The sequence below is a fragment of the Amia ocellicauda genome, chromosome 8 (genome assembly GCF_036373705.1).
Source record: "Amia ocellicauda isolate fAmiCal2 chromosome 8, fAmiCal2.hap1, whole genome shotgun sequence".
Lineage (NCBI taxonomy): Eukaryota > Metazoa > Chordata > Actinopteri > Amiiformes > Amiidae > Amia > Amia ocellicauda.
In genome coordinates, this window is record NC_089857.1 from 45242644 (window position 1) to 45254881 (window position 12238).

Here is a 12238-nt window from a genome sequence, read left to right on the forward strand (position 1 = left end):
TGTAAAATGCAAGTTTAAAATAAAAAAAATAATCAAATTCAACTACATGTTTATTTTATTTAATCACTTATGCCATTTCATTGTATTTAAGGAATCAATCAAACAATCAATCAATCCATTTTTATTTGTATAGCGCCCTTTGCAGGGTGGCCACAGAGTGCTTTACAGACTGGTAAACACAACAAACGTACAGCAAAATAAAATACATAAATACAATAAAATAAAATATAGACCTGTAAACATTTTACATGATCTAGAATAAAGTGAGTGAACATTTAAGTAAATAAACCAATTCGGCACGGAGGAGAGAAAAACAAAAAAACTCCTATGGATGGCATGTAGGAGAAAATGAATCAAACTCTAATCAAACTAATCAAGGAAGACTAATCAAACTGTCTAAGATTATTGTTTGAGAACACACAGATGTATATACACATACCACCTAGGTATGTTCGGCTGGTAGAACAGCATCTTTCAGCATCTGATTATTGAGGAGAAAACACACAACAGTCCCATACAGATCTCTGTCCTTCATTAAAGCAGGCCTCACAGGCAAAGGATGAAGATAATCTGCTAAAATATTGTATCTCCCACCCCTAATAGATTGGTGAACTGCTCAGCACCATTCATCCCGCCAACAAAGCCAGTCTCACGCTGTTCTGCCCAGAGGAAGGGGACTGGAAGAACTCAAACCTGGATAAACATAACCTTCAAGACTTCATCAACATGAAGCTGAACTCAGCCTTAATCCTGCCTGAAATGGAAGGCCTTTCGGAGTTCACAGAGTACCTGTCTGAGTCGGTGGAAATCTCATCTCCGTTTGACATGCTGGAGCCTCCAACATCAGGAGGGTTTCTCAAGCTCTCCAAGCCTTGCTGCTACATATTCCCAGGTGGCCGAGGAGACTCCGCCTTGTTTGCCGTTAATGGGTTCAACATGCTCATCAACGGTGGTTCGGATCGCAAGTCCTGTTTTTGGAAACTAGTCCGACATTTGGACAGAGTGGACTCCATCCTCCTGACGCACATTGGAGATGACAACCTGCCTGGGATCAACAGCATGCTTCAGAGAAAAATATCAGAACTGGAAGAAGAACAATCCCAGGGCTCCACTACTAACAGTGACTGGATGAAAAACCTCATCTCTCCCGACCTGGGAGTTGTATTTCTGAATGTCCCAGAAAACCTTAAAAACCCAGAGCCTAATTATAGGGTGAGAAGAAGCATTGAGGAGGCCTCTCTTACACTGCAATACTTGAACAAACTGTCATTGAGACCAGAGCCTCTGAACCGAAGTATTGGCAATGCGATAGATCCCATAATACTGTTCCAGAAAATGGGAGTCGGAAGGCTAGAGATGTATGTCCTGAACCCGGTGAAGAACAGTAAGGAACTGCAGTATTTCATGACACAATGGACTGGCAGCGAGAAAGACAAAGCTACTGTGTTGCTTCCAAATGGTAAAGAATCTGAGGTCCCGGTATCCTATTTAACCTCCATTTCCTCATTGATAGTGTGGCATCCAGCTAACCCATCTGAGAAGATAGTGCGTGTTCTGTTTCCAGGCAATGCTTCTCAACACAATATCCTGGAAGGTCTGGAAAAGCTTAAACATCTGGACTTCCTTAAACAGCCAGTGGTTACCCAGAAAGAGTTATCTGCAAACTTTGCACCTGGGCTGAAGCAAGCTAAGTTGAAGCATAAGACTGACAGCAAGGAGAGTCTAAAGTCAATCTCAAGGCCATCATCCAGCAAGGGAATGAGGAAAGAATCGAAGGAAGAAGCTGCTGAGACTGCAAAAGCAGAGCCAGAGGTGGCCCCAGAAAAGACTCCAAAAATTGAGAAGAAGGAAAAACCTCTTTTGAAAAAGGAAAAACCGAAGTCACAAGCCACACCAAAAGAAGTCAAAGCAAAACCAGAGCAAACACTCAAACCGGAAGTATCAGAGAAGCAGAAAACTGATATTAAACCAAAATCGATAAAAGAAAAGGTAGTTAAAAAGGAGGTAAAGAAATCTGATGAGAAGAAAAAGGAAGAAAAAGAAGCAAAGAAGGAAGCTGTTAAGAAAGATGAGACACCAGCTGCTAAGAAAGAAGAAAAGGTTAAAAAGGAAGAGAAGGTGAAAAAAGAAGAGGTGAAGAAAGAGTTGAAAAAGGAAACCAGGAAAGATGTGAAAAGGGATGTGAGAAAGGATTCGCCAATGAAGGAGGTTAAGAAGGAAGAAAAGAAAGAGCAGAAAAAGGAAGATAAGGATCTTAAGAAAGACATGAAGAAACCTTCTAAGGACATAAAAAAAGCTACGGCCACTCAGGGAGATGCCAAAAGGCCTGTGCCAAAACCCAAAGTACAGAAGAAAGAAGATTCCTCAAAGAAGGACATTGGGAGCCCTGGAAAACCAAAAGAAAAGGGGAAAGTAAAAGGCATCAAGAAAGATGCTAAACCCAGTGCAACCAGCTTGGCCGTAGCTGCCGGAGCAGCTGGTGTAGCAGCAGGGATTGCAGTAGCTTTGGAAGCAGAGAGATCCTTAATGTCTTCTCCTGAAGATCTCACAAAAGACTTTGAGGAGCTTAAGGCTGAAGAAATTACAGAAGATGTTGAGAGTGTAGCTCCAACAGAACAGAAAGAAGAGGAGTCAGTTGTGATGATACAACATGAAGAAATATTGCTCTGCAAAGAGTCGCCTGAAATGGAGGAGACGGCAGAGTCTCTGGATGAAGGAATCACGACTACTGAGGCAGAAGGAGAATGTGGAGAAACCCCAGATGAACTTGAGCCAAGAGATAAAATGACTGTTGATGCCAATGAGAAGTTTGAAGATGAGGGCACTGGATTTGAAGAATCATCAGAAGCTGGGGACTATGAAGAGAAGGGGGAGACTGAGGAGGTTGAAGAACAAGAAGAGACAGTTAAGCATCATGAAGGAGAAGAGCTAGCCGAAGGAGATAAACAAACCAAAGTTGAAGATGCACTAAGTACCACCAAGGGTTTGGAGTCCACAGAAGATGAAGGAGAAGATCTAGAAGAAACAATTGGAAAGGAGGAGGCACAGGAATCAGATGATGAAGTGGAGGATGAGCAGATCACAGTTGTGAAAGATGAAAAGGAGCCCATTGAAGCAGATGAAGTCAGAGACACCGAGGTCGATGAACTTGAGGAGAGGCAACACTTGCCTGTTACAACCCCTCCCAAGATGTCTGCTCCCCAGTCTCCAACAGTTGAGCATACGTCTATTCAAGATGAAACCCTTCCAGGCGGTTCTGAGAGTGAAGCTACAGTCTCTGATGAGGAGAACCGTGAAGAACCCCCAGAGGAATTTACAGCCACCTCAGGCTTCACACAGTCTACTATTGAGATCTCCAGCGAACCAACACCAATGGATGAAATGTCCACCCCTAGGGACATCATGAGTGATGAGACCACGAATGACGAAACAGAATCTCCTTCGCAGAACTTTGTGACGTTTGGACTGGCAGCACAACCCTGTGAATATGACAGAACTAAACTCTCTCCTTTGCCTGATAGCTACAGTGGCTTGACATCTGATCATTCAAAGAGCGACGCCACTGAAGGCAAAGACTATCATGCCTCTGCTTCCACAATATCACCACCATCATCAATGGAAGAAGACAAAGTTTGCCAGGATTTCCCAAGAGAAGCTATCACACCTAAAGAAGAGGAAGATGGATACAGGTTTAACTTAGAAACTCCAGACACATTGTCTCTTGATACAAAACTTAGCCCTAGTCAGCTCTCTCCTCTCACGAAGACTCCTACTAGTGAACGCAGTGTTAATTTTGACTTGACTCCAACAGCAATTGCAGCGCCAATTGAGTTAGGCACAACTCTTTCTGAAGTCACCCCCGAGGTGGTTGAGCAATCTACTAGTCCAGATGACAAAACCTTAGAAGGGGCTTCTTCCTCACAGTCAGCGCCTGGAAGTGCAGGTCACACCCCCTATTACCAGTCGCCTGTGGAAGAAAAGACTAGCTCTTTACCATCGGAAACACCTGCAAAAACCCAAGGTCCTGTTATAGTGGAGGTAACCAGTGAACTAAATGAGCTTACTTCTAACAGAATCAGTCCGATGGATGAGCCTGTCCCTGATTCTGCATCCCCTTTTGAGAAGGTACTGTCTCCTCTTCGTAGTCCACCACCTCTGGGATCTGGCTCTCCAACAGAAAGGTCTCCAAGTGCTGAAGGAAAGTTACTCTTTGACCTTGGCGAGCACACTTTGAAAGTAAACCAAGATGTCAGTAAGTCACCAACCATTCAGAGTCCTTCAGGAGGAAGCCCTTCACCTTCACTCTCTTCTCCAGTTAATGCTTTGGAAGTTAAGCTGGAGTCATCACATCTGGAATTGCAAGAGAGTAAAGACACCTTCAGCCTGGCAAGCCCTTCTGAAGACAAGGCAGAAGGTTCAGTGAAAGCCACAACTGACCTGTCACCTGTTTTAGTAGACGCCATGCAATTTGGATCATTTAAGGAGGAGAGTAAAATGTCCATATCGGAAGGAACCACATCGGACAAGTCAGCTACCCCAGTAGATGAGGTTGTAGCCGAGGATACATTTTCCCATATAGAGGGAGTAGCATCGGCCTCAACTGCCTCTCTCGCCACAAGCTCATTCCCAGAACCAACAGCAGACGACGTCTCTCCTTCCCTACATGCCGAAGTGGGCTCTCCACACTCAACAGAGGTGGATGATTCTCTATCTGTGTCAGTGGTCCAGACTCCCACAGCCTTCCAGGAAACTGAGATGTCTCCCTCAAGAGAGGAGTGCCCTAGGCCAATGTCAATTTCCCCAGACATTTCACCTAAAACTGCAAAGTCAAGAACACCTGTGCAGGATGTGAAATCTCCTGAGCAGTCCACTATGTCAGTAGAACTTGACCAGGAGTCTCCTGATCACTCCTTAGCCCTGGACTTCAGCAAGCAGTCCCCAGAGCATCCTGCAGTCAGTTCAAACCTACACATCACTGAAAATGGACCAACAGAAGTCGACTACAGTCCCTCTGACATGCCTGATCCTAGATTTGCAGAGCACTGCATGCCTGCGTTAGACAAACCCATTATTTTCAAGGACACTGATTCTGCACATGTTGCCTCACCTTCTCCAACAGAAGTTTCTCAGTCCACCCCCTCTGCTCACACTCCTTCACAAACCATTTCTCCCTTGAAAGAGGAGCCTATTGCTAGGGCTGCTGAGCCCAGTGACATTTCGTCGCTCGTCTTTGATACCTCAGCGTCTCCAGAGGAACCCCCTGAGGTACCCTCACGAGAGCAGGATAAGTCTCCTTTAACCCCCAAACTGTCACCTCTCACCCATTCTCCACTTTCATCTGACTCATCACTGGTATTAGGAAGTTCTCTGGTGCCTGACAATATGTCACTGAAAATTGGGGAATCTGAACAAAAGCAGGACAAGTCCCCTACCAGTCCAAAAGCTAGCTCTTCTGCTTGCTCGCCACTCCCCCCTGATTCATTATTCAGTGGAAGCTCATTATCCCAAGATCTGTTCACCAGTAAAGCTGATGACGAAAAACAAAATAAGGAGAAATCACCTACACCCCCACAGGCCGCATCCCCTTCAGTGACACCACTTTCCTCAGCCTCATCATTTGCCCTGGGGACCATGCTGGGATTTAACAAAGCTGAGGAACCTGCCCCAGTTCAATCCAAATCCCCTTTCTCGCCTAGAGCTGCATCTCCAGGATCTTCCCCACTTTCACCTGGTTCTTCATACATTGTAGGAAGTTCACCAGCACCAGAAAGTATACACTTGATGCCAGAAGAGACTTCTTCTGAAGAGGTAAAATCCCCAGTTAGTCCCAAAGTACCATCACCTTCATATTCAATACTTTCCTCCTATTCCTCTGGATTTCAGGATCAGTTGAGCACGGCTTCACTGTCATTATCCTCAGCTACTTCACAAGTGCAGGGGTCCAGCGCCCTTTACAGGGAGGAACCGCAGCACCTTAAATCACCTGTAGAATTTGAAACAACTGACGTGAAAGTAGCAGAGGAACTAAAATGTATGGGTGGATCCAGTGGTGAAGGAAGCTCCAAAAAGACCCCGTCACCACAGCCCCGAACAGATGTTGATTTATGCTTGGTTACGTCTTGCGAATACAGACACCCTAAAACAGAACTGTCCCCTTCTTTCATTAATCCCAGCCCACTGGAGTTCTTTGCCAATGAGGATAACTCACAAGAAGATGATAAACCTTTAACGCAGTCTGGGGGAGGTCAACCCCCGTCTGGTGGGAAGCACCATGCGAGACAATGTGAGGAAACTCCACCAACATCAATTAGTGAGTCGGCACCTTCCCAGACAGACTCCGATGTCCCCCCCGGAACAGAAGAATGTCCGTCCATTACTGCTGATGCCAACATTGACTCAGAAGATGAATCCGAGACTCTCCCAACAGACCGGACCCTAACCTACAGGCACGTAGACCCTCCACCAGTAGCCTTCCGAGACTCGGCTCCTTCTCCTCCTCACCCTGATGTCTGTATGGTGGATCCAGAGGCAATCCCAGTCGACCAGAACCTAGGAAAGCCCATAAAGAAAGAAGGTAAAGAAAAGACAAAGAACAAGAAGCCAGGGAATAAGACCAAGTCTTCCTCACCAGCTAGGAAAAGTGATATCAAGCCCAAACCATCCCCGAGTATTACAAAAAGTAGTGCTGCCAAGGAGGCTTTAGACAAGTCTTCAAAAACTGCATCTCCAAAGAAGAAAAGCCCACCGGCAGCCAAGGAAGCTGTCAGCAATGAAGTGAAGGGTGGGGGGGAGAAAGATGCCAAGAATGCGACCAATACCTCTGCTTCTAAGGGGACTAAAAGTACGACTACAGGTAGGCCTTAGTCCTGTGTTATTGCATGAAGTTCTCATATATATGTATCCCTTTCTGTTGGAGTACTATGACCACTGAATAAGTGTGCAAAAATTATACTTATTACCTTTGGCCTCATTAACACTAACTGTAATGATATAGGTTTTATAACGCACTTTGCAATGCAATTAAATATATTTCAGACCGATATGGAAATAGAACTAGATATCCCATTTGTCCAGCATTATCTTTTACCCCTGAAAGGTTAAAACTCTACAGATTGTGTATGAAAATCCTAACAAAACCTGAGTTTAATTCCTCATAATTAGTACCCTGCTGTATTGCAAGACAAAGACTGTATTCAGGACTGAAAGGACAATATCCTGGCAGTGGTGTAAGAGCCGCTATAATTCACATTTCTAACCCATTCTCACCCCTTGTGTGTTGAAGGCCCTGGAAGTGGCAAGGCATCGGGAGGGAACCCTGTACCCAACTGTCCTCCAGTGTACCTCGACCTGGTCTACATCCCCAACCACTGTAGTGCCAAGAACGTGGATGCAGAGTTCTTCAAGCGAGTGAGGTCCTCCTACTATGTTGTGAGCGGCAACGACTTGGCGGCTCAAGAACCGAGCAAGGCAGTGCTGGACTCTCTGTTGGAGGGGAAAGCGCAGTGGGGTAACAACATGCAGGTACAGAGATGCACTGCATCCGCACATCTCACTGTTGGCTCTACAGCCAGCGCCTGCTATTCAGCATCATTGCCATCTAGCCGCGGAACAGAAAGGTGTCAGAGGTTTGAAAATGCAAATCAGAATCATAGGCCTGGGAAATTCATTACGGGCAATGCTTGTCATTTCTGAAGACAAAAGATCCGTTTCCTGCATAACTACACATACAATATAATATATATACACAAAAATATTCAATACATATTAAATAGGTCAGGTATTACAGACGGTTGTAATTTCCATTAACATGAGCACACACAACTGTACCCTGTTGGTCTGGTATGATGTCTAAATGAATGCCTGTGAGTTTGTATACAAACATAGGTTGTGTCAGGTGACATTAAGAACATAAGACAGTGTCCAATCGAGAGGAGCCCATTCGCCCCATCGTGCTCGTTTGGTGTCCATTAATAACTAAGTGATCAAGGATCCTATCCAGTCTGTTTTTGAATATTGTCAAAATTGTCTCTTCAGCCACATCGCTGGGGAGTTTGTTCAGATTGTGACGCCTCTCTGTGTGAAGAAGTGTCTCCTGTTTTCTGTCTTGAATGCCTTGAAGCCCAATTTCCATTTGTGTCCCCGGGTGCGTGTGTCCCTGCTGATCTGGAAAAGCTCCTCTGGTTTGATGTGGTCGATGCCTTTCATGATTTTGAAGACTTGGATCAAGTCCTCACGTAGTCTCCTCTGTTCCAGGGTGAAAAGGTTCAGGTCCTCAGTCTCTCAGTAGGACATTCCCTTCAGACCTGGAATAAGTCTGGTTGTTCTCCTCTGAACTGCCTCTAGAGCACCGAATTATTGCAAAGTATACAAATTTCCTTCCATCCTTTGGAGTTTGTGTGGGTGTGTATGAACATGCATAGTGCCAGTGAGCAACGAGCCAGGCGATCATGTTTAACGGCAAAATTAATTTGTGGCCCAACAAGAACAGCGTTGCCAGCTCTGGCGGTTAAGTAGGTTAGGATTCCTGGCCGCGGTTGGCAAGAGCCGTGACCAACATGGCAACATGCAAACTGTGTGGTAGTTCTGTTGTCTGTCACTGTCCTATACCTCTCATTGTGCTCCACAGTGCCACGCCTCAGCCCTGTGTGTGTCTCCTTCACTGCAGGTCACGCTGATCCCAACCCACGACTCGGAGGTGATGAGGGAGTGGTACCAGCAGACTCACGAGAAGCAGCAGGCCCTGAACATCATGGTGCTGGCGAGCAGCAGCACGGTGGTCATGCAGGATGAGTCCTTCCCTGCATGTAAGATCGAACTGTGATCCCGCCGCCCGGCGCTGAGCCTGCTCTACTGCGTGACGTCTTCAATGTGAAACAAATAAAGCAATGGAAATAAGAACACATCGAAATTCTGCCAAAAAAAAGAGAGAAAAATATCTACCATTCTATTGGTGATGCAAGTCACTAACTAATGCAGTCTTTGTTGATTACTAAGGCACATATTCCTCACAAAACAGGTTTCAAACTACTAAACTGAGGAGAATTGACAGCACTAGAGGGGTTCTTTGTTATTGTTTTATGTTTTTCGTTACACACAGCCGGACAGAGAAGGATTTCATGTGCAACTGCAGTAGTTTGAATCCTGTTTGCTGAGCAGGAACATGTTTCAATTAATATGCAAAGATAATTACCCAAGGCATGCTCCCAGTGGAAACGCTACTCCACAATTAGCCCTCACCGTTCCGCAATGTAATTTATTCTTAAGAAACCTGCATGATCATAAACTAATAATATAAATAACCATACAAGGAAAAGAACATTGGCTTTTACCCTGAAGCATAGACCAAAGGATAAGGGAGTACATCAAAACAAACCGTAATAAAAAAATGCCTTAGAAAGTGACTTGAATGTAAGAGATACCTGATGCACTTATTTCTAATGAGAAACAGCAGGTGTTGAGATCAAAATAATTACGATTCAAAAGAAAGCCAGTGTCCCATCATCTTAGCAGCAGCGTAGTGTAGAAACAGTGCCGCCGTGTGAGTGTGTGTGTTTTTACGTGTAGGAAGAGTCAGTGGATCCTGATAGGAAGCGATTTTTAAAGGAGTGACTGTCCCATTGATTTGAACGTATTCGCTAACATTTGTAGGGGAAGAGATTCGAGGACATTTCTAAATAAATCAATCTTGTGTGAAAGCCTAAGGTAATGTTTTTATTCCTTTCTAAATTAAAGGGCACTGAAAGGCGGATGTAATGGGGAAGAAAAACAGAACATAAAAAACAACTGTATTCATGGTGTGGGAGTTCAGTCCATATTACAATGTCTTTCTTTTTTAAGGATTATAAATGTGATTTTACTCTGGCTTTTTTGAAATGATTTAATACTAAACGGACCAGAATAGAAAGTGTCTTGCTACTTTATTTGGAGGCGTTCCCATGAAACGAAGGGAAGTCTATTTCCTCTCTCAGATGTGTTTTTAATGTAAGGTATGGAAGTGGATGGCCATTCCCAATGTCCCGCAGTTCTGGACAGACGAGCAGCCGTACCGGAGCCCCCCTCTCTCGGGCCGCAGTGTTAGGAGTCAAGTCAGCCGAGCCTGGTGTTCGTAGCGCCTGGCTCTCGTGGATGGTTTGCAGTATTGCTTTTCCGCGAGTGCATTACTGACGTTAGCAGCTTCCTTAGCCAGAACCTCATTTATTTTTGCGATACGTTTATGATTGTTTACTGTGAGCACTTTGTTTTGCACTTAAGTTGACATGAGCCTTGTAGTCTGGGACCAGTGAAGTTCTGTTTGTTTGTTCCGTCAGACCAGTTCGATTTAAAAATAATAAAAAAGCCACCCATATTATTTAAAACTCCTTTGTCCCCCCCATTGCCTTCAGCAGACGTTCCAAAGAGGAAAGAACTGTAAATGAACTCCTTAGCTGTGATTTTTATGCAATAGCTTGTTATACAAGCTGTTTATAACGCTACGGTATCTTAGCTGTGAAACAGAACGACACCAGACTACGACTGCATGACCATGAAGGGGGTTTTAAAAGAGTCATGACAGGAAGGGGGTCAGCGAGTTTTTTTCATTTGTATGTATATGTATACACTTACACACACACAAATGTGTGTGTGTGTGTGTGTGTGTGTGTGATGCCAATGTTTTTAATTCAACACGTTTCAATCTGTTATTTCAATTAAGTGAGGATCCTTCCCTGCTTCTCAGATCAAGCTGGTCCTGTAATGAAGTGGATCGGGCTCAGTGCAGCCCGCTGGAAGTGGGTGGCTGTGTTCAGTTTGTGAAAAGAGATGCTTTCCTACTTTAAGGGAAATGTTTGTTGTTTTTTTTAAACTGTACTATAATTATAAATACCTTTGTGGCGGGCGAATGGGAAGTGTCATGTGCATGTGTAATATACTTTCAATGTATTTAAGATTTGTTTGTTTGTTTGATTGATTTTTGGAGAGGAAGAAGATGTTTAGAAATGACAGAAATAAAATAAAAACTGCACGTCCATTTAGTTACGAATCCAATAAAACGTCACGCTAGACACACTAGCTCACAGGACAGACAGCGGCCTTTACTGCGAGACTCCTCCACTCGACAGCCATCGCCTCCTGTTCAGATACACAATAATGCACAACTTGTACACCTGTACTCTGACAATAGACCCCCTGAGCTGTACAGCTGAAGGGACTTTCTAAAGACAACAGCAGTATCCCAGCTCCCTTCTGTCATAAAGGGGATCTTCACAACCGTGTAGATGAATCCCCGGAGACACGAGACTGGAGATGTGTTGGGGATACAACTTCACACTTTAACCGTTCTATATATTCAAACTGACGCATCTTTTGCCATGATTAAAACTCGACTATCTGAATCGAGTCCACCGCTGACAGCCTGCAATAGACATGTCTACGGACGCGGTGCATTGCGCTTCTGACTTCACACTTCCAGACACCAGATTAAAACACAACGGCCAGAGCCTCGCCTTGGGAAACGAGCCTCATCCCGCCGACCGAGCTGCGAGTCGGCGGCTCCACCGCAGCACCGCAGCACCAGAACTGCAGCCCCGCGCATGAACATCATTACCGATTTCCACAGCAAGGTACACCCCCCTCCGAGAGCCACCTGGCGCCGCCGCCCCCCCCCGGGTGATCGTTTGTGTGTCCGTCCGCAGCCGTGTGTGGTCCTTGTCTTGTAATCTTGCATCATTCTATCCTTTCCTGTCATATCGAATGTAGAGGTTAGTTTCAAGTGGAAGTATAACGTAGTGCTTTTCTGATATTTGTGTGCAATATCCTCCTTCTCCCACACGGGCATTTGATGTAAAGGGAACTACAAGAAACAGAATTAAAATAAAACCCACAATAAAGGTGATTGTGGAAACGACCTTGTGTTTTGCCTCTTCTTGACTGATTGCGTTTTCTGTTATTGAACTGACACTTTCACTCGCTGGTTCATGAGAAACAAGACTGGCTTCACAATTAAAGTTTCAGATTCTGAGAAGAGACCCAGATGATCCTCCGCCTTTTCCAAAGTGCTGCATTTCCATTTTCCACAGGTAAGTAACACACCCTCACACAGGACAGACAGGTGAGAGGAGGCCGTGTGCCATCGAGCACGGCTGGTGGCTGAATGCAACACTTTTGACACAGAGTGACAGTTTGGGATCCAAGCTGCGACACCGGCATCCCTCCCAGTACTGACCCACACGGGCCGATAGCAGGGACGAGCCCGACGCACCAG

At 45.0% G+C, this 12238-nt stretch overlaps 1 protein-coding gene across 1 annotated transcript in view; it reads left to right on the top strand.

Moving 5' to 3' along the window:
* Positions 1–11881, top strand: part of map1b (microtubule-associated protein 1B) — a 39514-nt gene extending 27633 nt beyond the window's left edge. The window contains exons 5-7 of the mRNA XM_066711649.1: positions 604–6853; positions 7283–7521; positions 8666–11881. Of these exons, the coding sequence (XP_066567746.1) occupies positions 604–6853; positions 7283–7521; positions 8666–8821 (6645 nt within the window). The 3' untranslated portion in view covers positions 8822–11881. The remainder of the gene's footprint in view (positions 1–603; positions 6854–7282; positions 7522–8665) is intronic.
* Positions 11882–12238: the final 357 nt, after the last annotated feature.